At 40.9% G+C, this 26326-nt stretch overlaps 1 protein-coding gene across 30 annotated transcripts; it reads left to right on the forward strand.

The window, feature by feature from the left end:
• Window positions 1-2836: 2836 nt before the first annotated feature.
• On the forward strand, window positions 2837-25950 carry PCBP2 (poly(rC) binding protein 2). 30 transcript variants are annotated; one of them, XM_079140911.1, is made up of 15 exons: window positions 2842-3102; window positions 5352-5494; window positions 6195-6218; window positions 6310-6342; window positions 6796-6912; window positions 9216-9347; window positions 11145-11272; window positions 12284-12371; window positions 14121-14213; window positions 15298-15339; window positions 16563-16635; window positions 17135-17173; window positions 18117-18172; window positions 19502-19671; window positions 22153-22956. In XM_079140911.1, exons 2-15 carry the CDS (start codon window positions 5426-5428, stop codon window positions 22502-22504), a joined length of 1416 nt encoding a protein of 471 aa, XP_078997037.1. In that variant the 5' UTR covers window positions 2842-3102; window positions 5352-5425; the 3' UTR covers window positions 22505-22956. The 30 variants fall into 30 exon arrangements, with proteins under 30 accessions (XP_078997038.1, XP_078997042.1, XP_078997043.1 ...); XM_079140933.1 differs by having other exon boundaries at window positions 5375-5494; XM_079140935.1 differs by having other exon boundaries at window positions 2843-3102; window positions 18120-18172.
• The last annotated feature ends 376 nt before the right edge of the window (window positions 25951-26326 follow it).

Below are 26326 nucleotides of genomic sequence, written 5' to 3' on the forward strand. Positions count from 1 at the left end.
GAAATCCATGACATCTAAAGTTGACACTTTAACTTTGGGGACTTTGAATAATGGGATGAATCTTTAGCTTTCTGTTTTTGAAATCATCTCCCTGTTTCAGGTTGCTTTGTGGCCTTGGCCAAGTTTATTCTCTTGCCTTACTTGTTTCTCCTTGTAAGAGTTTATTGATTCATAAAAGTCAGGTATTGCTATTAGATGTGACCTTTCTTACTTTTGGTGCTGGGGACTGAACCCAGCCTTCTGCATGCTAAGACATGCTTACTTACCGCCAAGCTACCCCCTCATCCTCCCATCTCTCTCTTAGCCAGCTCAAATACAGCATTTGATCTTTTTTTTACACCCTCGCTTCTATATTATAGATGATTCTATAATAATTCTATAATAATGATTCTATAATAATCACTTTCACTCCATGTCTCAGAGCCCCAGGAGTATGATTGACTCAATTGCAAAATCTTGAGATCATTCTGACTTTCAACTCAGTCCACACAGTAAACCTACTCCTTAGTTTGCTTTTTTTCTGAGTGTCCTGACACTTTCCTACTTCTTTCCTTTCAGTATTTGTTCTGTTTTTCACCTTTGCCAAATGATAAACTTATCTTTCTTTCTATTTCACATTGTTCCTAATATTTAGCAACTCTTTTGGGGATTGGGAGAAAAGACACTTGAGTCCTCAAGAATTATTTTCCACTTTAGGAAGTGATCTCTTTTCAGAAGACCACTAATTTGGGGCTGCTCAATAAAACCTGACTGATATTAATGCCAGAACAGATGCTCAAAGTACTTGAATAAGGTTCAATAAAAGTCTAGCATTTGCTGTATCTGTCAATTTCCTTATTTTGTCGTAGTTCATGCTAGAGTTCCTGTTGTTTTGTTTTGTTATTGGGGATTGAACCCAGGGCTGCTTTACAACTGAGTCACATCCATCTAGCCCTTTTTATTTTTTATTTTGAGATAGGGTCTCACTAAATTGCTTAGGGTCATACTAAGTTGCTAAGTCTGGCCTCAAACTTGTACCTTGAGTCAAGAGGATTTATAGGCATGAGCCACTGCGCTTGGCTTTTTTTTTTTTTTTTTTTCAACTTTTTAATGTGGAAATTTACAGATAGAAAGATCGAGAAAATATTTTAATGAACTCCTACATTCCTTACATAAATACTAGCTTTAGTAATGATCAATATTTTGCCAATCTTCTTGTATTTCATATCGCCTTTTTCCAGTCTTATTAGAAAACAAGAAAAACTGTCATCCATAGTGGGGCATGGTGGAGCATGCCTAAAATCCCAATTACTTGGGAGGCTGAGGCAGGAGGATCTCAAGTTGAGGCTAGCCTGAGCAATTTGGTGAGATCATGTGTCAAAAATAAAAAATGAAATAAAATAAACCCATCTGGGATTTAGCTCAGTGGTAAGTGTTCCTGGGTTCAATCCCCAAAACCCAGGGGGGGAAAATCATCCATAAAATACTACCTTCACTCACTAACATGTTGGTAATGTTTTATCAAATACCTATGTGAACCATTTTAAAATATGCTGCATATTTCATGACACTTACCCTTAAATATTTCATCATGTACTTCCTAAAAAGCATTTCCCTCTATAACCACAATTCCATTATCACACAATATTAACAGTATTTCCTATTTTATCTATTATTCAGTTCATCTTTGAATTTTCCCACTTGTCCCCAAAATATCTTATATAGTTCTCTCCATTCCCAAACCAGGATCCAAGCAAGATCCACACATTACATTTGGTTATTAGTGCCTTTAATTTTTTTCTTCCTGCTCCTTCATCTTTTTTTTTTTCTTTTGAATATTTGCCATTTTGGAATGATCTGGCCCCCACGTTCTAGGGTTACAAATATCTTATTTTATAATGTTGGGGTTTAACTTGTTCCTTTATCCCCTGTAAATTTCCTGTAAATTGCAAATTATTTGTAATGGCTTGATAAGATTAATACTAAACTTTTGACAAGAATACTTAATAGATGATGTTGTGTACTTCTTGTTGCATCTCATTGAGGACCACACAACATCAGAGTTGTCCTATAACTAGTGATGTAAAGTGTGAGCATTTACTTGTGTGTTGTGACTGCCAGATATTTCCTTCAAAATTACTTTTCGTACTGTGCAATTTGCAAATAATCTGTGTGGTGACAGTTGACATGTTCTCTAACAACGTTTCTCTTAAAATTTTGACAGAATTATTCTGGGTTGCGGAATGGTGATTCCTAACTCTTCCATTTCTTGTACATTTATTGGATGGGATTCTTTATAAAATCAGGCTTTCCCATATCAGTTACTGATAAACTATAGTTCTTTCTAAAAATGGACGGTAAATACTTTTTTTAGTTACCAGTTTCAGAGTAAGGAGTTAGTGTAATAATCGCCTTCAATGTGGCGAATTAGCCTTTTTACTTTTATTTATTTTTTATTTTACTTTTTTGTATCAGTACAGACTACTGGGTTTTCCTTGTCTCTTCTCATATTCTCTCCACCTATTCCTTCATCCTCTTCACTTGATCCAAGGCGACTGCCACCTCTTTCGGCACTACACCCGAACTTTCCAGTTAGTCCGCTAGGTGACTCTGGTTTCCCCTGCACCCCTACACTGCCGATCTATCGCACATCTTGCCGTTCGCTACTGGTCGTCTCGTTGGTGCCGATTCGATTCAAGGAGCCGCTCTAGGCTCTTTGGAGGCCGTTAGCATTGCGTGGGGATAGTCTGGACGACGCAGTCGCCTCGCCGGCCCCCGGGGCGGTTAGCGCTTCCGGGGTCGAAGGGTGCGCGGGGTTGAAAGCGGGCCGCTCCGCCCCGTCCCCCTCCCAGACCAGCAGAGGCAGCAGCCGGAGCAGCCGCAGCCTGCGCCCTCTCCCGCCCGCCCGCCCTCCGCCCGCCCGCCCGCCCTCCGCCGCCCTCCACCCGCCCCGGGGTCTCTTTCCCCCTTCCTCCTCCTCCTCCTCCACCCCCCCCTTCCTCCTCCGCCCGCCCGCGGGGCCCCCCTCGCCTTCCCGCCCGCCCCTATTGTTCCGCCCCCGGCCTCCCGCCCTTCCCCTTCCCGCCCGCTCCCCTTTCCCCCTCAGTCGTCTCGCGCCTGCAGGTAAGCTTCAAAATTTCCCCTCCGCCCCCGGCTGTAGCTCCTGTTTCCACTCATGCCATCTTTCTTAGAGGGCTCCGGTCCTAGTTACGAGCCCCGGTCTCTCGTAGTACCGCGCGAGCGCCTACCACCTCAGTCTCTCTGGCCGGCCATTCACGCGAGGCCCTGGTTCTGGCGCGGCCTAGTAGGCCTCGCGCAAGGCCTACCCCCCTCCCCCCCGCCTTTTCCCGGTGGCGGCTGCGCAGGAGTCAAGGAGGGCGCGCGCGCGGTAGGGGGGGCGGCGGTGGATTTGTTGGTTGAGGGGGGTGGGGGAGGCGATGGCCGGCTTGCTGGCCGTGCGGGTGAGCGCGGCTCCCCGCGGGGGTCAGGCGCTGGCGCAGCCACACGAGGAGGCGCTACTAGTCCGGCCCCTCCCCCTGGATCGCAGCGCCCCCCCCTGACCGAACCGTTTATTTTTTTCCCCTCTCTTTTCTAATTGAGGGAAGGGGGGGTTAAGTGGAAAATGCTTGGATGACCGAGGGGAGGGGGGCTGCGGAGTTAAAGAAAGGGTAGGCGGGCTCCCAGTAACCGAGTTATTCAGGACGTTCTCTCAGGGTAACGAATTTTGAAATTACAAAATGCCTGCCGATATAAACCCAGACCGAGCTATTTATAGAGGGGTAATTGACTGCATGATTAACAGCTGGATTCCTGGGATGGGGTACACTTATACTGACATGAGAGAAGTATGACAGATTTCTTGGATTGCTTTAATGGTTTGGAGTTAAAAATGCATATTTGTGCTTCACCTCAAGAATTAACTTCAAATGTTTCATTTTCTTGCGATTATGGATTATTGTGGTATTTGTAAAGTACTTCCTATTACATCTGAGCTGAAATAAGAAATTAAGATTTTTACCATTTCGTATTTAAAAGAGAATCATTTTGATTGACTCAACTCTACCAAACCCTGTTTTTCCATGAGTGCAAAGTGTTGACTTGGGGGATTTGGGCAGCAATTGGTTATATTCTGAAAATAGGAATATAATGTGCTTTGGAGATGCACTTATATAATCACTTACATTCTGAAGTAGCCAGGGGACGATTTGCCACATACAGAATGGTGTGGTAATCTCTACAACGCTTTTAAAAGTATTTAGGGTATGGCCTTTGTTAACAGCGAAGTTAAAAGGGTGTTTGATTGAGTGAAGGGAGCAAACTAACCATAGGAGGAATTTTGAAGGGATGGATTCTTAATTATGTCATTAAAGAAATTTAATAGAACTTGTGAGAGACACTTTTAAAATTAGTCCTAAGGAAGTATTGAAAGCAAACATACCCACAACCAATTTTTTTCTACATATCACTAGTTATTTCCAAGGAGAAATGTTAAGAGCTTGTTTGGGGGAAGGGGGGAGCGCAGGGGAAGGGAACATCCTGGATAGGAAAGGCACATTAGTGTGTAGTTGCTTGAAACAATTACAGAATGAGTTTTTAGGTGTATTAGTTTTAAATTGATTGTCTTGGGAAAGAAATTTAAGATTTACTAGACATGAATTAAAAACTAAGTGGTATAAAGGTTTTATACAAACAGAACAAGTTAGATAAGGGAAAAGAAAGAGAAAAGGACTTAATTTTACTAGATGTGTGTGGAGTCATATTCTAAAGGGGAATGTGGAACTCCTGCTTTCATGGCAGCATCTCAGATAAATGCCTCTTTCAGTTTGGTTGTTGACATAATCTTAAAAATTATTTGATGTCATCCATCAACATTTCAAATTTGTAATGAGGGATACATCCTCAATTTCTTTATCTAGAAATTGATACCACGAAGAAAATTTACATGTGTTCTCTAGCCATTAGTTCCAACTGTTACCTACCCCACAGGGAGCGAAATGTCATTTGCCCTTACTGTAGGTTGGTTAGTTTGGGGTTTTCCCGGGTGTTTGAGTCTTTTTGAAGCTTACTTTGTTGAAGGACAACTGGGTGCAAGTTCAGCAATTCCCTTAGAACCACTGCCAGTGGAAGGAGCCTTCTTCATCCTGAGAGTCAGCGGAAAACCTATCATTTATGAGAGCAAATTGGAAAGTTGCCTTCTATATTCTGTAAAAGAACCAGAGTTGTAAATGTTAAGCAGTTTTGCTGGGTGTGTATATAAATTGGATAGGCTATTATTTAAGGAAAAGAATCATTTAGGAAACATTGATAATGGCAGAAGTAACTTAAATATTTTCTCTATTGTTTTCTTCCTCTGATTTTGGTTTGCATTTCAGTTTTTGGCTTTCACCCCAACCAGTGACCAAAGACTTGACCACTCAAAGTCCAGCTCCCCATAACACTGCTCGACATGGACACCGGTGTGATTGAAGGTGGATTAAATGTCACTCTCACCATTCGGCTACTTATGCATGGAAAGGTATGCACCAGCTTGGGAAATTGGGTCATAGTAACTGCTGTGGGAGGGGCCAGGAAGAGCAGACATGCATCTTGGAGCTCATCAGATTAGCACTGTGGGGCATCTGGCTTTAGTACTCTTCTCTAATGGAATAGATGTGAATATAGTGGGAAAGTGGACAGATTTGACTAGGAAGCTCCACTGAGCAGGAAATGCTTAACTAGAGGTTAGAGCCAAAGACTATCTCATATTTGGATAGTAAGGTATTTGTATTAAACACAAATGTCTTTAGTCATTGCCATGTGGTTTTTCCTTTGAAATTCATTGATAACGTCACTCTTAAATCATGCTAGAACAACAAACCTTTGCCTCTCCACCCCTCAATAAATCTTAAAATCTCTCCATTTTTTGGCGGGATGGGGATTGTTTAACAGGGGATTGAACCCAGGGGCACTTTGCCACTGAACTACACCCCTAGTCCTGTTTAATACTTATATTTGACAAGTTCTCCATCTGAGGCTGGCCTCAAACTTGTGATCGTTCTTCCTCATCCTCCTGTGTTGCTGGTATTATAGGCATGTGCCACCATGCCCAGCTCTTTCCATTTCTTTGGAGTAGTAATTTCAATGGATAGCAGTTGACCAGCTGGATATTCAGAATTTTTCATAATAATGAACACTTTTGGATTTCCTCTTATTTACACTAGTTTTTTCCATTGCAGGAAGTTGGCAGTATCATCGGAAAGGTAAGACAATTTCACTTCAACTCTAATTACTATTTAGTTAGTCTGGGTTGAAATAGCAGTTGGAGCTCATTATTGACTTTTCCTCTTGCAGAAAGGAGAATCAGTTAAGAAGATGCGCGAGGAGGTAAGTTATGAGGAGCTTTTGAGTTGTCAGCCTTTGGAAGTAAAAATCTTTGAAAACAGCTGAAAGTTCTGTTTAACAGATGAGAGGAGGAAGATCTTTGTAGGGAAAGCCATGGGTGTTTGTTTTTTGGTGTTGAGGATTGAACCCAGGGCTTCACCAGTGTTAAGACAAGTGCTGTACCACTAAGCTCCATCCCTGCTTCTGGCTCAGTAATTTGTAATGACAGATATATGCAGGTGTGTATACTTTTCTGAGAAGTCTTACAATTTATTCAAGACTTAACACAGTTGGTATAGGTTTGTGAACAAACATGGGACAGTGTTCAATTATTTTTCCCCCAAGTGTAGGCAGCTTCTTACCATGTTTAGAAGAGGCTATATATGTCCTGTATATGTTTTTTTTTTTTTTTTTTTTTTTTTGTCTCTTTAAACTACTTTTGTTTCTCTTATTCAGAGTGGTGCACGTATCAACATCTCAGAAGGGAATTGTCCTGAGAGAATTATCACTTTGGCTGGACCCACTAATGCCATCTTCAAAGCCTTTGCTATGATCATTGACAAACTGGAAGAGGTTTGTTGTTTTTCTTCCCCACCTCATGATTCTTTTGTTTGAGACAGGATCTCGCTATGTTGCCCGGGCTGTTTTTGAAATCCTGGGTTGAAGCTATCCACCTATCTAAGATTCCCCAGTAGCTGGACTACATGTGTGTACCACTATACCCACCAAAAAAAACAAAATAAACAAACAAACAAAAAAAAAAAAACGGTGGTGCTGGGACTCAAACACAGCCTCAAGCATGCTAATTAGGTGCTGTACTACTGAACTATATCCCCAGCCCTTTTTTACATTTCTTGCTAAGCTTTAAGGGTATATTGTTGCCTTAAGTTGAGTGAACTAGATTAATGTACTTTTGTTAGGAGCTCTGCTGAAACTCATATATATCATTGAATGCAGATATCTTCCAATCTGGATGCTGCTATGTTAAAAAAGTGTATAGACATGGATAAAAGAGTTAAAAGTTGTACTTGGAGGGTGATCCCTAGGTAATCATAAACAACATAACCATACCAGAGGTTTTGGTAGAAGGGAGTTGTTGTTTTAACTCTCAATCTTCAGAGGCTGAGCCACCATTGTCCTAGGTCATGTGTTCAGCTCTCCCTGCCCCCCTTTGCCTACTGCAGTAATGCTGCTAATTGTGCAATTGATACCACAGAAAAGTGCTGCTTGGTTGGTGGTTGGTACTTAATGGTGCCTGAAATCCTATCCTTGCCCACATTAGAAATGTTATCTTGTGTGTGTGTGTGCGCGCGCACCACAGGGATCAAACCCATAGTCTTCTGCATGCTACCCCTGAGTTACATCCTCAGCCTTAAAAGTGTTACCTTTTGACTATTGACTATTATGACCCTGTTCAGAACTTGTTTTTTTTTTTTTCAAAATACTTAGGTAACTTTATTTTTTGTATAGGGTTTGAAATGAGGGTGCTTAACCACAGAGCCACATTCCCATCCCTTTTTTTTTTTTCTGAGACAGTGTTGCTAAGTTGCTTAAGGCCTCACTAAGTTGCCAAGGTTGGCCTCAAACTTGGGATTCCCCTGCCTCGGTCTCTAGTTGATGGGAGTACAGGCATGTACTCAATGCCTGGCATACTCTTCATTCTTTAACCACATAAGAAACATATCCCTGATTTCAGGGGTTTATGCTTAAGCATTTTCAGGGTCTTACTACTACATAGAGATTAGTCTGAGAAGTGACATTTAAACCACTTAATCTTCAGAAGGCTAAACTTAACTAGGTTAAAACCATGACTTTTGGATGTGGGAATTGTTGTGGAAAAGACCATAGGCTTGTTTTTGGTGCTAAGAGATTGAACCCAGGGTCATATGCATGCTAAGCCTATGTTGTATCACTGAGCTGTACTCTAAAGCTCTAGTGATATTCTTTATATTTCAGAGCTTTTTAGATGTGATCAGAGCAAGTACTCTGAGCCTGTTTCATCATCTGTGTAATGGTATTTTGGGGGAGGGGGGTTACAAGGGATTGAACTCCTGTGCACTCGACCACTGAGCCACATCTGCAGCCCTATTTTGTATTTTATTTAGAGACAGGGTCTCACTGAGTTGTTTAGTGACCCTCTTGCTGAGGCTGGCTTTGAACTTACTATCCTCCTGCCTCAGCCTCCTGAGCCACTGGAATTACAGGTGCGTACTGCTGCACCCAGCTGTGATGAAAATTATACTGTAGAATGTGCTATTTAAATCTTTTCTAGTTTTCTGACTATATGTAATCTTTTTAGTTTTCCAAGGGGACAAATTTGTTTTGGGTTGGGTTACATTGTTTCATCTCTTAATATTTAATTTTGACCTCAACATTCTTTTCCAGTTGCTAAGTTAGCTCCAATTTATAAAACAGTTGCTTTTTTTCCCTACTGAGAATACTCTCTGAGGGTGAAGGAAAATTATGGCTACTTCTGAGGAAGTTTGTAGAAGTTGTAATCTTCATTTACTTTGGTGTGAGTCAGGGAATTTGAACCTTTTTTAGGATGGTTATGGCATGACATGTTCATGTAAGAATAAATGGTTCTTGCCAGGTGTGGTGCCAAATGGTTGTAATCCCAAGGACTCAGGAGGATTGCAAGTTTGAGGCCAGCCTGATCAACTTTCTCAAAAAAGAAAAGAAAAGGCTGGGGATGTTTTCCAGTAGTGCCCATTGGTTCAGCACCCAGTGTGTGTTCTCTCTCTCTCTCTCTCTCACACACATACACACACACACACACACACACACAAGTGGTTTTCTTAGAAGTTATGGGTTCTTAGGGATCTTCTAAAATGTATATCTTTTTAATATTCTGACCAGTTTTCTTCTTTTTGTAGGATATCAGCAGCTCTATGACCAATAGCACAGCTGCCAGTAGACCCCCGGTCACTCTGAGGCTGGTGGTCCCTGCTAGTCAGTGTGGCTCTCTTATTGGAAAAGGTGGTTGCAAGATTAAGGAAATACGAGAGGTTGGTGATTCTATACTGAAATGTTAACTATTTCAAATGTAGCTCTGTTAACTCTTTTTATAACTAGGAAATGTTAGTATTTGATGAATACTGGCTAAAATAATGGTACTAGAGGACTACAATGATTGAACTGGGAATAAAAGTAATATGTAATTTTTTTCATTTTTTACACAATTCATAGATTTTATATCATTATTTTTGTGGTTTTAGAAATCGAACCGAGGAGCTCATGTATGCTCCCCAAGTGCTTGCTTTCCCATTGAGCTACATCTCCAGCCCTTTTTCTTTCTGTTTTTCCCTTTGGTACTGGGGATTAAACCCAGAGATGCTCTACCACTGAGCTACACCTCCAGGCTGTATATCATTTTTTATTTATTTATTTATATTTTTGCCACTGGAAATTTAACCCAGGGGTACTGAGTTTCATCCCTAGCTCATTTTTTTGTTTTTGTTTTTTGAGACAGATTTTGCTAGGTTCCTTAGGGCTTGTTGAATCCTTAGACTGGCCTCCCACTTGGAATCTTCTCTTATCCTTCTGAGATATTGACATTACAGGTGTGTGCTACCATGCCTGGCTTATTTTTATTTTGAGACAGACTTTTGTCAGATTGTCCAGACTGGCCTTCGTAATTTTTTTTTAATACTGGGAATTAAACCCGGGGCACTCTCTCCCACTGAGCTACATTCCCAGTAACTTTTTTTTTTTTTTTTTTTTTTTTTTTGGTACCTACAGGTGAACTTCACTACTGAGTCACATTCCCCAGCTTTTTATATTTTATTTGGAGACAGGGTCTCTCAATTGTTGAGACTGACTTTGAACTAACAATTCTCCTGCCTCCACCTCCCAAGCTACAGATTACAGGCATGTGCCACCACACCCAGCTTTCCCACTAACTTTTTTTTAAGACAGTTTTACTAAATTTCTGAGGCTGGCCTTGATTGATCCTTTTGCTTTAATCTTCTAAGAAGCTGTGATTAGAGGCATGTGTCACCATGCACTGGGATTCATGTGTTGTTTCAGTTACAAGTCAGAATATGAGAAAGTTAACCAGAATTTTCGATTATTGCATGTAGTTCGTTCCCATTTTGTTAGCAAATGTGCACAATTTGACAACTTTTCCATGAGGCCATATATACTTTCTCATCCTTAAAACAGTTATGTTCTGGTATGTAATAGTAGCAGTATTCTTCTTGGTCAGACTTCCAAGCAGCAAGGGGAAATGGGGAATATATCTTGATATAGTTGTAATCCTGATCACTTTTTAATAATGAAGTTAAAATGGGTTATGGAAGCTTTTAGTTGTATCTAGGGATTACTGAATTTGGTGTTGGAAAGAAATTTGAATGGTTCCTAGAGAAAACTTAAGTTGGAGAGCTTTTTGTAAATGTTGTGAGAACAAAGACACTGCGTGTTTGTGTTAATGTATCATAAGCCCCTGGAATGTAACTGGCGTGTAGAATGTTCAATAAGAGAATGAAAGTGGATGATAATTGAAGTTTTGTTTGGTCCACAAAAGCTGAGAGGAAACTGTTTAGAAGGACCTTTTTCTTGAGAGCAGGTTAAATTTAGGCTGTTGTTCATGCTTATTCTTATCTCTTACAGGCTATTTTATTTTTAACTCCCATTAAACAGTACTATTTGGGAAAAGGAGGAGTGGGAAGGGACAAAGAAAAGGGGAGATGGATGGGATAAGTATCCACTGAGCTTTAGATTCTAAAATTAATACTGGGAGTATTTGAAAGAATAAATTTTTTTTTTTTTTTTTTCCTGATTTTCAATTTCTTTTTAACCCAAAGAGTACAGGGGCTCAAGTCCAGGTGGCAGGGGATATGCTCCCCAATTCAACTGAGCGGGCCATCACTATTGCTGGCATTCCGCAATCCATCATTGAGTGTGTCAAACAGATCTGCGTGGTCATGTTGGAGGTAAGCCCTCAGGCTCATGCTGAGAGTGGGGGAAGGGTGATTCTGGGGACAGAAACTGATCTATATTTAGTAAGACTAGAATTAGGTGAAGCTGTTAGGAGCCTCAATGGGGGTGGGTACAAAGGTTCCCTGAGTTCATATTTTCCTTCCCCCAGCTTTGACTTTTCTTATGGTCTGTGAACAAAAATAGAAACTGCTAAGCAGCAGTGATCTTCTGGTTCTCAAGACAGTTTTAGCACAGTTTATAGGGGAAGATAGGAAGATTCCCTGCTTGAACTGAGTGTGCAAAAGATGCATTTGAGTTCCTGAGAAGCTAAGTTAAATTACCTTTTGGAATGCTGTCCTTTGGCAACATGGAACTTTGGCATATTCTTTAATTTCTGGCTTTTAAGCAGGATATAGTCTAAATGGTAGTGAATATAGAATAGAATGATGAATTTGTGGTAGTAGTATTTTTGAAAGACTTAGGAATCCTGCTAATAAACTATTCTGTTAAAGAGCAAAACTGTGGGAACATAAAACCTTTTAAAAAGAGTTATATGGAATTGGTCCCATACTTACCAGAAAGTGTTATTTCCAAGTAGAGTTAAAATTTTAATTGGGTTTCTGAACAATGTTCTGTCTATATTATCCTAATCATATCATTTGGGTGCTTTATTTCCAACTTTGGCTTTATTTTTTCTTTAGATTAAAATCGGAAGTCCTAAAAATTATCTAAAATGTATACATAATGATTTTTTTTGGACATTAAATTTATTTAAAAACATGGAAATAGTGCCTAAAATTATTTTTAAGGGCATCTTCCTTGATAATCAATGTCAGCTGGGAGTAGTCCATGAATGCCCATACTGCTTTAAAGCACATAATTGCATAGTTGAGATTAGATCTAGCAAGAAATAACTTGATGTGTAAGGGGATGGAAATAATAGTTTTTAACTGAACTGTGTGTGCTAAAGCCACACAGCTGAAGCAGCTTTGAAACCTTATCTCTTTTTGTTTTTTTCCCCTCTGACTCTCTCCCAGTCCCCCCCGAAGGGCGTGACCATCCCGTACCGGCCCAAGCCGTCAAGTTCTCCAGTCATCTTTGCAGGTGGTCAGGTAAGACAATTCTTATTGGTTGACTAGAATTAACAGATAATATTTGAAATGTCAACTACGCCAGCAGCATACCAAGCCACTCTGCATGCTTGCCAATACCTGTACTCTGGCCATAGTTTGACTTGCTTTTAGTTTTATTTTTGTACTGGAAAAAAGCCTTGAATGCCAAGCCCTTATTTAATTTTTAGCAGGCAAAGGAAGTTTTGTAGGCACTCGGAAGAGGTAAATTTATTTGGTAATTTAATGTGGGATGGGTTAGGAGAGTTAAATTGCTTCTGTGCTCCACTACTCACTCTCTACCCTTACCCATCCATGCTTTTGTATGTGCATGGTGATCTTTAGAGGTCTGAGTAAAGGTAGAAAAGAGTTGGACCTCTGAAGGAGAGTTCTGGATGCTGGTCTCAAATTGGGGACTCCTGAACTTGAGTGCCCTACAAACTTCCCCTTCCCTCCACCTCACCTCCCCTGCTCCTACCCCTTCACCTCCAAACTCCAGTGTATTGTCAATATCCTAGGCTCTTAACCTCGTAAATATTGGTTTGAACCCACGTGGCATAATTGAAATCAGCTGGGGTAAGAGTTCAGTGTGCAAGAATAGGAGGGGGAGAGCATGTTGGGTGGTGGTGCTGTGACCTTTGGTGTTAGAGCAAGAACACCAAAGCACCCCTTGGGCCTCTCTCTACTCCTTCCTTACCAATCTAAACTCTTCATCTTTGACATGTGGTTTATTCCAAAGTTATATGTGTATGACAAGAGCATTGATAAACACCATGGTAGTTTTATGCTTTTGTTAGTGTTTGAGGAATTGCTAGGCCATAAAATGCTGGGATTAAGATTGAAATAATGGTGTTCATTTTGGTAACTGTGTGAGCAAAGTGCCTTTCCCCACTTGGGACTGGCCTGTTAATAAGCATCTTTAAGTAATTCCATCTTACCTGTATTTGAACTGGAAGTCATTTGGAGGGGAGAGTGTAGACTTGGAGTTCATCTCATGAGTACCTTTAGCACTGCTCTTGTATAAACTGGATTAGTCAAAGGACTGTTAGTCTGGATTGTTGGGCAGAATAAGCAAAGGCTTAGAGTCAGTGTAGACAGGAGGGTTAGCCTTAAGAGTTTTCCCTTCTCCCTAGAGCTCCAGGTTCCTGTTCTTCTGGATTCTCCCACTCCCATTTGGAATTATGAGGAGTCCCATGCTGTGTGGCAGCAATCCTCTCAAAACTACCCTTTTTTCCCTTTTCTCCTGTCCCTCTTACCCCCTTCATACCTCTTGACTTTCCTATTCTCCCTTCCTCCCTTCCTCCCTCCCTTCCCTTTATTCAATTGACTACCCTCTAAAAAGCTTGCAGCTTCTTTCAATAAGTTGCCCTGTCATGGGTCATTCCCATGGGCCTTTTTAAAATGGACCAGTTCATAACAGTGTCCACAGATGGACCTGTTTTTTGTTCCCTTGTGGCAAAGTGGGCTCTGTAGGGGTTCTATTTAATCCCATATTGACCAGGAGCTGGCATCAGCTCTTGTCCCACCCCTTCATTCTTATTGAAAATAGCCCAATTGTGCATTGTGAAAACTGCCACTAGGTAACATTTTTTTTTAATTCACTGATTACAGCTCGTTTCAAATTTGTGTTGTGAGCGCCTTTTTAAAGGAAAAAGGAAAAAAATAAACAACTTTTTTTTGTGTGAATTTCATGCTGGTGACAAGGTGCCGGATTGACAGCCCTGGAGACTGAAATCCTCTATTTATCCACAGGACAGGTACAGCACAGGCAGCGACAGTGCGAGCTTTCCCCACACCACCCCGTCCATGTGCCTCAACCCTGACCTGGAGGGACCACCTCTAGAGGTGAGAGGGGATGTTCAGTCTCCAAGGCTCACTCAATCCTTCCGCCTCAGCCGAGACTGCCAACACACGGGGGGCCAGTGGCGCTGGTGATTTTTGTGCTGTGGACACCACCTGTCCACGGGGACCTGGACTGACCCCCCCACCTCATTTCACACAGGCCGCGTAGCCCACCAGATGGTAACACCAATTCTTTTTTTTTTATTTTTTATTTTTTTATTTTTGGTTCAACCCCTTTTCTCCCTCTCCTATTCCTCCCGCCCCATTTTCACCTTTCTCCCACCCCTACCTGGGTGCACTTTTGGGGTACTAGCCACGGTGATGTGAGAAGCTTCACATCCTGTTAACCAGCCATTTCTTCCTTCCCCTCCTTCCCTCCCTTTTCCCTTTTCCTCCTTGCCTCCCACCCCCATTGCCCCAAGACCCAGCTCCCTTTTTGGGAGGTTACTGTGTGGTGGGAGGAGGGCGTAGTGGGAGCTGCAAGTGCTTTTTATGGAGGGGAGGTGGGAAAAGATAGGACTTGGAGCACAGCAATTTTTGTGTTCTTTCTTCAACTCCATAGTGTTAGCGACCCAACCAGCTTCCAGTGTATTTAAGGTTTTTAGGCAGATGTAGAGAAAAATAAGTTAGGGAAATGTTTGAAAACATGTCACGTAGGTTTGTTTAGCTATAAATTATTCACGGCACCACGATCGGTAGAGGGCTGGGTTTGTAATGAAAGAGACCATTTTCCTTCTATGCTATCTTGTATACAGGGAAGAAGCAGGGGCTTGGTCAGTCGAGGCATTGTTTAATTGCACTTCCCGCATTTTAATTAAAAAGCAGATATGTATATATTGCCTTGATTACAGGGAACTTGGCTGCTTCTATAGGATCCCTGAAATAAAGTAATTCATTTTAGAGTTCAAAGATGGTCAGCTCAGGTCTGACTGCATTTGTGAGATTCCATCTATTGCCTCAGTGCCTGACCTCCCCATTGTCTAGTTCAGTTCTGGCTTCCTGCTAGTTGAAATCTGTACCCTGATCCCTGCACTGGGTGGCTGTCCGTGATTGGTTTTTAATAGGAACTGTTTTCCTCCTTTTGTAGGCCTATACCATTCAAGGACAGTATGCCATTCCACAGCCAGATGTAAGTTTTGTTTTCACTTCTTTTTCTGAAAAGCTCCTTCTCCCATCCAAAATTGTCTGTGACTCCTTTCTCCCAAGTATCCCGAAGTGAGTTGGGTTTTTAAACGTTTGTAGTATTGTTACCCTCACACGGTGAACCACGTTTTGGCTCTTAAATAAAAATAACCAGGAAATAGTAGACTCTTGTTTGCCTTTTGATATTTAACTCCTGGAAATTATTCTCCAATAGATTGTTAGCTTCTTTGCCCCTGTGTTTCCAATTACTCTAAAAGTGAAATGTTCCATGGTGTACTGTCATTTTTATTTAAATTGACAGTGGACTGTGCTTCCTTGAATAGCATTCTCCTTTCCATGGGAGGAGTGGGAGGAAGGTTTGCTGTTGGGTACTCCTTCATCTGAGGTGACAACTTAAAAAACATACGTGGGGGCAGGTGGAGGGACTTAACACAGGGGAGGATAGAAAGCTGAACATTTGGGAATTCAACTCAGAACCTTCCTTGCCACTAAAAACACCTGTTTTAAAGTACTGATATTAAGACTGTTTTAGGGCATTTCCTTTTGCACTCTTCCTTTATCCTTAATAACCTTTTCAGGTGCTGAGCATTAGACTTGGAAAGTTGAGTTTGGTTTTTAGTTAATGGCACACCTTAGGAGAGGGAGTTAGATTAGATCTGAAGTGGGATTATTTTACAAGAGCTAGGATGGTTTTATGGAGATGAAAACAGCTGTAGAAGTGGGGGGAGGGGTGTTAAACCCAGTTTGGTTTCTTCTCAAAGCCCCCTCCTCCATGCAGTCTCCCTGCTCCCTCATTTCCTTCCCTCTTCCCAGTACTGGTGGATCCCTGCATGGTGTGTTTTCCCTAGCACCACTGCACAGTTTGTGTATCTAGCCTGTCTCTGCTTGTCCCTGGGGCAACTGTTGCAATGGCTGCAAACACCTTCATTAAGTAGCCCACAAGGGGATGGTTGTTGGGCGGGTACTGTTGCTTTTCTTTTCATGTACCCAAAATGCATTCATTTTCTTACACTGATACCCTTTGTATTCTTCCCCTTCATACTCTGCCTATCCTGGATTGTATTAGAAGCCCAGTCATTCCCCTGTGTTGTAGTTGAGTACTAGAGTCAACTTGGGGGTTCAGGAGCTCTGCATTTTCACTTGTGAATGTGCTTGAGCCCTGACTGTGTTACTCTTCTAATGCCAGCCTTTCCTGTTTGCTCCCTGCAGTTGACCAAGCTGCACCAGTTGGCAATGCAACAGTCTCATTTTCCTATGACGCATGGCAACACCGGATTCAGTGGTATGGAAACCTCAGTGTTTATTTCTGTAAGGTGTAGTGCAAGACAGAGGCCAGTCCCAAGGTCTCAGCTTGACATCTGTTTAAAACTTCATTACCCAGCATCCTGCTGGTTTAAACTTGGCCTATCTACTATGGCAAAACCCAAGGAGGTAATGTGTTTGTTAACTTGGTTTTCATTTGGGGTGAGTTATTTGAAAGAAAAGTAAAGGTCCTGGAAGGTTTGGGGGTGAGGTTTGGGGATGCTTGTCAGGCAAAGGGTAGGCTGGTATTTCTTAAAACCCATTGTGACTGTTGCCCCCTTGATCTGATCAGCATCCCCTTTCTCTCCACCAGCTATTCAGACTTGGGTAGAGACAATCCATTTGTGCCAAATTGTGTAGTGTTTTTGTTTTTGTTTTTGTTTTTGTTTTTTGGGCTTTTTTTTTTCTGTATAAGGAATAACTTGTCCGATAGGGTTAGGATGAGACCACCAAACTCATTTTCACTTGTATCTTAACAGGCATTGAATCCAGCTCTCCAGAGGTGAAAGGCTATTGGGGTAATGATTAAAAAAAAAAAATCTGTAGTATTCTACTGTTATATTAATAAACTGGTGGGAGTCTTGTTTCACTGCCCATGAACCATACCAGCAACATGCACATGGCAGAGAGGAAGCTGAGAGAGCAAAGGGGGTGGGCCTGGTGCCCCCCAGGGTCCCTTGACGGATCTGGCCAACTGCCTTCTAAAAGTGCAGTTGAGAGCAGGGCTAGGATTGTGAAGATTAGCCAGTTGACCTGGCCCTGTCCAGGTGTCATCATTGACGGGTATGGGTATTTGCTGATGGGGATTTTTTTTTTCCTTTTTTCCTTAGAAAAACCAAACAATAGCCAGAACAAATTGAGCAAAAGACAGGGGTTAATCTGGAGAAATGAACACCTGTCACATGACTGCCATTTTATTGTATCTGACCTTAAAGTTTAGCTTAGGAGGATAGAGGCATAAGGTTTTAAGCTGACACAGGTATATTTAAGGCAACTCTGCATGTGTGCCAAAAGTCCATGGTACCAAATAACAGGCATGATATTGGCATTGGTATTAGTGAGCATTGGGTGAGATAAAAGTGAACACAATATCAGGAAATCCTAAGCAGAAAAGGGGAAGAAATACAGAAGGACTTCATGTATAGATTTCGGTTTAGATTTTGTCCTGTTTTGAGGATACCAGGCTCCCTTGCCCCTTGCTTCCATCTCCCTACCCCAATAGGCGGGGCTTTGCAGGAAATGGCATGAAATCAGCTCTTCTGAGTGTACAGAAGAACCTTTCGAGCATTATTTCTACATCCCTCTCCCCCTCTTTCCTCCTTGGAGGCTTCCAAGTTAGTGATGAATCCCAACAGCCAATGCTGGGTTTCCAGTTTAATTTCTTTCTGTTAATTTAATGTGCAGACCAGTGTGGTTCTGAATGCCATGCATTGAACTTTCTTGCTCTCTTCTGTCTTTTAGCAGGTTTGGATGCATCTGCTCAGACTACTTCTCATGAACTCACCATTCCAAACGACGTAAGTGTACTAGTTGTTTTGCATGGGATGAAATAAAGGAATTGATTTCGAAGAATACAAGTACCCTGATATTTGTAACCTTTAGGAAAAACCTGAGAATTTTTAGAACCAAATTAAATTTTTTGTGGTTGGTACTGGGATCAGTTCAAACCTGGGCCTCATACATGCTGGGCAAGCACTCTAACACTTTGCCACATCCCCAGCCCCCAAATAAGACTTTTTTAAACTAAGTGGAATTCTGGGTACAAACTTCATCATAGAGAAAATTGGTTGACATGGGAAGATTGTGAGACTGAACATTTTTTGTCTCAATTGAAATTCCATTTGCTTTTGTTTCTTATGGGATCTCAACCTTTGTCTTACAGCATTGGGTGAAATGATCCTTGAATGTTGAATCTGTGCTTTCTAACATGGTAGTTACTAATCATGTGACTTAAGTTGAGAATAATAAAAATATTTTAAATTCAATTTCTCAATTTTAGCACAGTTCCGATGTTCAGTTACAATATATCATTGTCATATATTACTGCTTATAGAATTGGCTGTCCCAATATAGATTATTTTTTCTTTTCCTAAGGCAAAAGCCTTCAAAATTATCCAGAATTCTTGTCATTGTAGTAAGATGGTACTCATGGCAGATGAATTTTAAGCATCATTGCTATTCAGAACCGAAGATGTCTTTATTTATTCCTAGCCATCTCACTAGGTTTTAGTGTCATCTTGGCTCTGATCTGTTGTTTTTGGAGTTAATACTCTAAGGAAAATAATAATTAATGAATAGCTGGTGTTTGGAATACCTATTTGCAGATAACTTTGACCTATAGTGGTCAGACAAAAGGTTGGGTCCGGCATTACAAATGGGATCTACAAAATCAAGTTTTTTTTTTTTTTTTTTTTGATAAAATATATAGGGGGCGGGTGGTGACTGGGGCTGTAGCTCAGTGGGTAGAGTGCTTGCACATGTGAAGCACTGAGTTTGATCCTCAGCACCACATAAAAGATGTCGTGTCCATCTACAACTAAAAAATAATTTTAAAAACAATATATGGGAGGTGCTTGGACTGTAGCTCAGGGGTAGAACACTTGCCTAGCATTTGTGAGGCACTGGGTTTGAACCTCAGCACTACATAAAATATATAAATAAAATAAAGGTATTCTTTCCATCTACAATTAAAATATATATATGGGAAAGGGTGTAGGTCCTAGATAATAGTTCCCATTACTGTGTTCTTCATTCCAAGTTGTAGAAGTTTAGAGATGGTATGGAATTCTTAGACCCTAAGCCATCCAAGTCTTAATTTGGTTGTCTTTTTTTCCCTCCCCCTTAAGTTGATTGGCTGCATAATCGGGCGTCAAGGCGCCAAAATCAATGAGATCCGTCAGATGTCTGGGGCGCAGATCAAAATTGCGAACCCAGTGGAAGGGTCTACTGATAGGCAGGTTACCATCACTGGATCTGCTGCCAGCATTAGCCTGGCTCAGTATCTAATCAACGTCAGGTAAGAATTCCCCATGTTTTACCTTAATACCAACGCAGATAATGTGTATGTTGGGGCACATTGTAGTACTTTATTAATTGTAGGATTCTTTGGGAATGGGTAGAGATGGAAAAAATAATTTTTAAAAAATCTAGTCCTGCTTTCTTCCATCTTTAGTAGAAAAAATAATCATATTGCAGTAAAGTTGCATGGGGTGTTATAAATTGGTTGCATCTGACTTTTGATGACTTTGGGGCTGGAAGAGATAGTATATGACTTCACCAGTATGACAGCGCTCTTGCAATATCAGGCATACTGAACACAAACTCAGGGTTCTCTTTTTATTCCCATCACGTAGACCAATATTTCTTGGCATCCAGAGCACCTTTAATTGAATTTTAAGAACACCCTTAATAATGGAGTATTGCACATGAAAGCATTTTCTTGGAGGCAGTCATTACCATTTATTCTTAAAACATCCATTTTTCTCAAATTACAAGTGTTTGATTATTCAGAATTTTTGGGGAAGGGGAAGCATAGGTATGGGAATATTGCAGAAATGCCAGGTGTATTTTCTGTCTTATTCTTCCCATTCTCATCCTTTAATGACCTCCTGAGGTTTTATTTCACTTATCCCATACCTAGGTTATGTTAGTACATACAGTTGTAGGGCAGCTGTTAATAGTCCAAAGAACTTTCCCTTAGGAAACAGTTTTTAGCTTATGTGCTAAAGTCTTTGTTAATGGCTTGCTAACATTTTAAAACCAGTATTAGTCTATTTCCCAAGGGCTTAGGGATTCCTTTTATGGGGAGTGTTATCCATTTGTTATTTACCTTTCTCCTTCTTATTTGGTCTCTTCAGCATGGAAGTTTTATGAGTTCTTGAATGTGATATATGAGAAAGACATTCACAAGTATGAAGTCTGTATTCTTGCCTGACCAGTCTTTATACCATGGTTTTCTATTCCTGGTTGAAGACGTTATCTAAATTCCTCAGTAGTGGTCCTGACATTTGCCTTATGTTCTTTTTGAGGCACTACTAATTACTATGTAGAAAAGACTTCTAGACCTTCTAGATCTGTTTGCTTCTTCAACTGCCAAGTACATCAAGTCTTTAATGTTCAGATTAGAGTGGTAGAAAACTTACACAGAGGCTTTTGGCAAAGATTGATTTTCTTATTTCTAAGTGGGTATTTGAGGGGAGTTTCAAGTGGCAAAAATCATGTTTTTAGAGTCTGGGAAGTTTTTTCTTGGGCTTTGTGTAGGGTTGTCCTGAATATTGTCTTGACAATAGTCAAGAGTTTCATTTATGACTATTTTTCAGTGTGACCCATTTGCCTGGTGCCTGTAGTAGGTCAGTGGCTACAGTGTATTTTGAAACAGGGCCTTACTATATATATTGCTTAGGGCCTTGCTAAGTTGGTGAAGGCTGACCTGGAACTCATGATCCTCCTGCCTCAGCCTCCCCAACTACTGGGATTGATTACAGATGTGTGCCACTGCACTTGCTGGGTCAGAACTTTTTAGTTTCATTTAACACTAATACAAAGACTATGCATGCACAATACTTTTCATTTTCTCATCTTGGCCCAGTTTGCAGAAGTCAACTGATTTTTATTTTATATTTGGAAGAATTACTCTGCTATCATTGATGAATTCTGAGCAATTTTGCTTTGCCTGTTTTTAGTTTCATAGTGACAGCCCGAGTCCTTTCAGTAGTTAGTTGATTACTTGGTCATCCTCCTTTATGGATTGCAGCTGACACTGAACAAAGGTAAATAAAGTAGAATCTTAAGAGGAACCGACCTGCTCCTGAAGTTATTTTTGTTGGGTAGACTTTTCTGAACAAATTTCAGTTAATAACCTGTAGTTCTGGCTTTTAAACACATATAGGCTTTTGGGAGATGTAGGTGATTACTGTTACTTAAAGCTTATTCTTGAAGTTTGAATAGTCAGTGACCTGTTTTGGATCCTAATACATGGGGTTTCTTTGGGTGGAGATGTAAACATAATATTAACTACATACACACACAATTTAGAAAATTCTGTGTAACATTCAGAGTTTTGTAAGTAATTGTTGGATGATTTTCCTTTGGAAGGAGAAATTAACATTTGATTGGTATTTGAAACATTACTTCTTATTTGGAGATTGAATACTTTTTCCTACCTGAAATCATTACTTTCTTACTTGTGAGTTGGATAAAGGATAGTTGGAAGATAATGTGCTTTGTATGATTCTTTTTTCATCCTGTTAGTTTTCTCGTCACCGAAGCAGTTTTAAATAGCATTGTGGAATAGAAAGTGGCAAAGTACACATATTTAGAGGGTGGGACACAGACTAAGATACTTTGTCAGAAGTTGATGTAAAATAAATCTTCCTAAATGGCAACTAAAGACACTTACTGATATAACTGAAGCGGTTTTTGTCCTGTACTTTGTCCCTTTTGTGGTCTTCCCTTCCACCCACCCTTTTTTTTTTGTTCCTTTTTTCCTCTGTTACAGTTTAGAAAACGCTAAACCCTCCTCCCAGGCAGCCTCCGTCACGATCCCTGATCACCTCAGCATCAACCTCTCTCAACCCTCCACCCCTTCTTCTTCTTCTTCCTCCTCCACCACCACCCCCTCGCTCGCCACAGCGGGGACCTCCGACGCACCCTCCAGCCTCCCCAACCCTCTTCCGACCGCCCCTTGTGTCTCCAGTCTGCTTGGCATGAAACCCATCCCTCTCCTGGCTCTAAATGTTGTGTCTGCTGCTAAGGGTACCGGGGCTTCAGCTGCTACCACCACCACCTCTGCGGTGCCGTGTGTAACTAACAAACTGAAAGGGGAGAAACAGAGGTTCTCCCCCTACTGAGTGCATATCTTGAGGCACCTCCTCAAGTGTGTATTGGTTCATTTTGTTTTCTTTTGTTAACATTGGTGAGAACCAAATTATTGTGAGCTTGTGACCGTTTTCCTTTTACTACTTTGGGGTGTATCTGGGTGGGGGTGGGGGCAATGGTAACTCTTGTTTAGGTTTAGGCCATTTCAGCTGAGTGCCTGTTTCAGAGTCTGACTTGTTGAATTCCTTATCTAGAGCCACAGTTTTTGCTCTTTCTGTTACCTTTTTTGTAGCTTTATTCTGCCTTGCAATATAATAATGTGTTAGGCTCTGTGTTAATGAATAAAGGCTTCTCCGTTAACCTTTTTTTTTTTTTTTTTTTTTTTTTTTTTTAAAGAAAAATTATTTAATGGTTAAACTATCAGTAGGCCTTTGGCCAAATTTGTGTTTCTAGCTGTAATAAAGTTGCCACAGTAAGAACCTTAGTTCACCGTGTGCTGTGACGTGTAAAGGGGTGGGAACTTGTGTCCTGTGGCTGTTCCACTAGGATGTCTATCTAACTGCATTGGACATTTGTGTCCCAGGGTAATTATGTAAATCTTCAACAATATTGCCACAAAGAGGAAAGAGCCTGTGGCAATTTAGGTGCTGAGGGTCATTCATAATTATCAAGGAGCTTCATTAGTGAAGGTGGAGTTTCTTATAGCCAATACCTTGCCAACAACAGATAACAAGGGTGCCTGTCCAAGGCTATTTCCTCTAGTGAGTGGTAATTGTGAGGCTCTTTTTCAAGGAATATATACAGATCACTTCTTTACCCAGAATGATGGCAAGGTTGAGTAAATCAATTGTAGGCAGCTACTGTCTGTGTTCCTGTGAATGAGCATTACCCTTTCTGTAACATGAGAAAGATCTTAACCAGTCTGTGGTATTGTCCATACCTTGATAGGATGCTGACTGATGCTAAACCAACTTTAATTAGTCATCTAAGCTCCTGTACCCTTTTATTCTCTACCTGCCCTTTCCTGTCCCCAACATTATCATAAGTAGGAAAGTATAAGCTTAGATTTGAAGGACCCTTGCGAAGCAACTAATTTGTAACTCATTAGTCCTCTGAAGTAACAAAAAAAAGGTCCCTAAGAATTTAGAGTTGTAGGTGTATGAGTGACTCTTCAGCACTTAACAACTTGTGCTTTGCTCTTACTCACTGTACTTCCCTGACGTTTATATTCATTTATTTTTCGGTGCTTGGATTTGAACACAGGGCTTGCACCCTACCACTGAGTAGCATACCTAGTTGCTTCCTCATTTCCTTATTCCAGGATGTGCACAGGTCTGAAATAATCGGCTGGGGGTAGCTCAGTGATAGAATGCTTGCTTGGCATGTGCTGGGCCCTAAGTTCAATTCCCAGCACTGCCTTATACAAACAAAAAACATGGAAATACTCTATTAAAGGCAGAAGCCTTCTGATTTTCTTCCATTCAACCAAAGTACATGCCAGGGTTTTGAATGTATAATGTTCTTCCCTGGGGCATCAGAGAAAAGGACTTGATGTAGAAATTTCTCCCAGATGACTATTTACCACATTACCTTTTGTTGACATTGTTTAAAAACAATATCTAGCTGCTCACAAGTATTCCAGTATTTTTCTCTGGTGTTATCCTGGATTAGGAATATGAATTAGTATTATATGCCCCAAGTCATCATGAAGGTTTGGAGAAATAAACTTGTGCTTAATTGTCCAGGGGGAAATTTTCTTGTTAGTTGCTCTTTTTATCACGTGGTCCATCTCTGCCTTTTAAGTTCCTTCTGTGTAGTTAGGGGCATACCATGCTTATACCATTATACCATCTCCCCACGGGGGCTTGGCTTTTTTTTTTTTTTTTTTTTTAAATAGGAAAGCCCTTTTAACCTAATAAATATTAAAGATTTCTGTGTAGCAATCCAGATGTTTAAGGGGCCTTCAAAGATAGTGGGTGTTAATTTTTTAAAAACTTAGAGCTCCCCCATGTGGTTCTTCCAGATTTCTTAATGTAGTTACAGTGCTGGGGATTGAACCCAGAGCCACAAACTATCTGCATGCTGGGCAACCACCCTACCACTTGGGTATATCCCCAGTCCCCTATGTATTTTTCGTTCATTTTTTCCTGTTCCTGTGTCCTACATCCTATCCCTGCAGGGTCCTGCTTGGGCTTATTTTAAGTTCTGGACAATTCTCTTTGATCACTGTAGGGCCAGAGTGCTGCAACTTTTTTTTTAATGGTCTGAGATTTCAACTGGCCAGTAGCTCCTTTCTTGGACCTTTGGTTCCCACTGAACCCTTTTATTCAGTGCTTATTGTTTACCTTGCCCTAGATCTTTTTAAGAACTAAATATTCTTGCTGAGGTTGAGAGATCATTTCTGACTTTAAAAAATGTGTAGTTGAAGGACTCTTTCTGACCTTTAGTTTTCCCTTCTGGCCACCTTTTGGATATGTATGTGGTATTATAGAAGGGTTATAGATGTGAGTTGGCAAACTTGCTTGAGCAGACACCACTAGTAGGTAATGCTAGTCAATTTAAAATCTTTCTGAAATAATTTTATGAACTGAAACCCCTTACTCTTACCTATTTAGTTTTGTTCAGAGTGTAAGCTATCTCTTAGCAGTAACCTAAAGAGGTTACTTTAAGATAATGGCTGTATTCCACTTGGTAGTTTGGGAGGAGGTAAAATAATATGAGCAATAAAGAAACATGACTTCTGTGTGTCCACATCCTACAAGAACAGTCTTTGTTGGGTGGCATATCTTCAGAGGAACAGCTTGAGGAACAACACCAGCATTCTCTGTTTCTGTTCTGTTTGCCTGAGGAAGCTTGGATTTGAGTTGTTTAAAAAAAGGTCACGGGCTGAGTGTGGTGGTGCACACCTGTAATCCCAGCAACTCAGGAAACTGAGGCAGGAGTATCACAAGATTGAGGCCAGCCTCAGTAATTTAGTGAGGCCCAAGCAAATTAGCAAGGCCTTGTCTTAAAATTTAAAATGGGACTCTGATGTAGCTCAGTGTTTAGCACCTCTGGGTTCAATCCCCAGTATGCACATACTCCCCCCCCCCCCCCCCCCCCCCGCAAGGGGGGTGGGAATGGATCACGATTCTGGTTAAGCCAAGAAACTGAAGTGCGATTATGGGCTTCTTCCTCATTCAATCAGCCAGGCTGAACGTTCTAGAGCTGAGGTGCAACTGGGCACTGGGAAAACTAACTTTGAGTTCTTGTTTGTTTCTATGTTACAGGCTTTCCTCGGAGACGGGTGGCATGGGGAGCAGCTAGAACAATGCAGATTCATCCATAATCCCTTTCTGCTGTTCACCACCACCCATGATCCATCTGTGTAGTTTCTGAACAGTCAGCGATTCCAGGTTTTAAATAGTTTGTAAATTTTCAGTTTCTACACACTTTATCATCCACTCGTGATTTTTTAATTAAAGCGTTTTAATTCCTTTCTCTGTTCAGCTGTTAATGCTGAGATCCATATTTAGTTTTATAAGCTTCTCTCCCCCCCCCCCTTTTTTTTTTTTGGTTTTTTTTTTTTGGCTCATGAATTTTTCTGTTTGTCATGGAAATGTAAGAGTGGACTATTAATACATTTCAGTTTAGTTCTGTAATGTCAGGAATTTTTCAAAAAAATTAAAAGATGGACTGGAGCTTTTTCTTTGTGAATAGAAACTGGATGCCACAGTGATTCATGTGGGTTTTATTCCTGTTGTCTTCCTGTTATTTTTGTACCTTTTATCCCTAACAGGACCCAGATTGGGTTTTGAATAGAAGCATTTATTGCAATTAAGATATTTTCTCCTGTTCACCACTCCCATGTTTTT

Source organism: Sciurus vulgaris, assembly GCF_902686455.1.
Source record: "Sciurus vulgaris genome assembly, chromosome: 5".
NCBI lineage: Eukaryota > Metazoa > Chordata > Mammalia > Rodentia > Sciuridae > Sciurus > Sciurus vulgaris.

What these genes read in the sequence shown, in the direction of transcription:
- PCBP2 (XM_079140922.1), top strand. Translation starts at nt 5,426, where the DNA reads ATGGACACCGGTGTGATTGAAGGTGGATTAAATGTCACTCTCACCATT. An exon ending in TCATCTTTGCAGGTGGTCAG is followed by an intron (nt 12,372 to 14,120) that starts GTAAGACAATTC and finishes ATTTATCCACAG; the next exon opens with GACAGGTACAGCACAGGCAG. An exon ending in AACTCACCATTCCAAACGAC is followed by an intron (nt 18,173 to 19,501) that starts GTAAGTGTACTA and finishes CTCCCCCTTAAG; the next exon opens with TTGATTGGCTGCATAATCGG.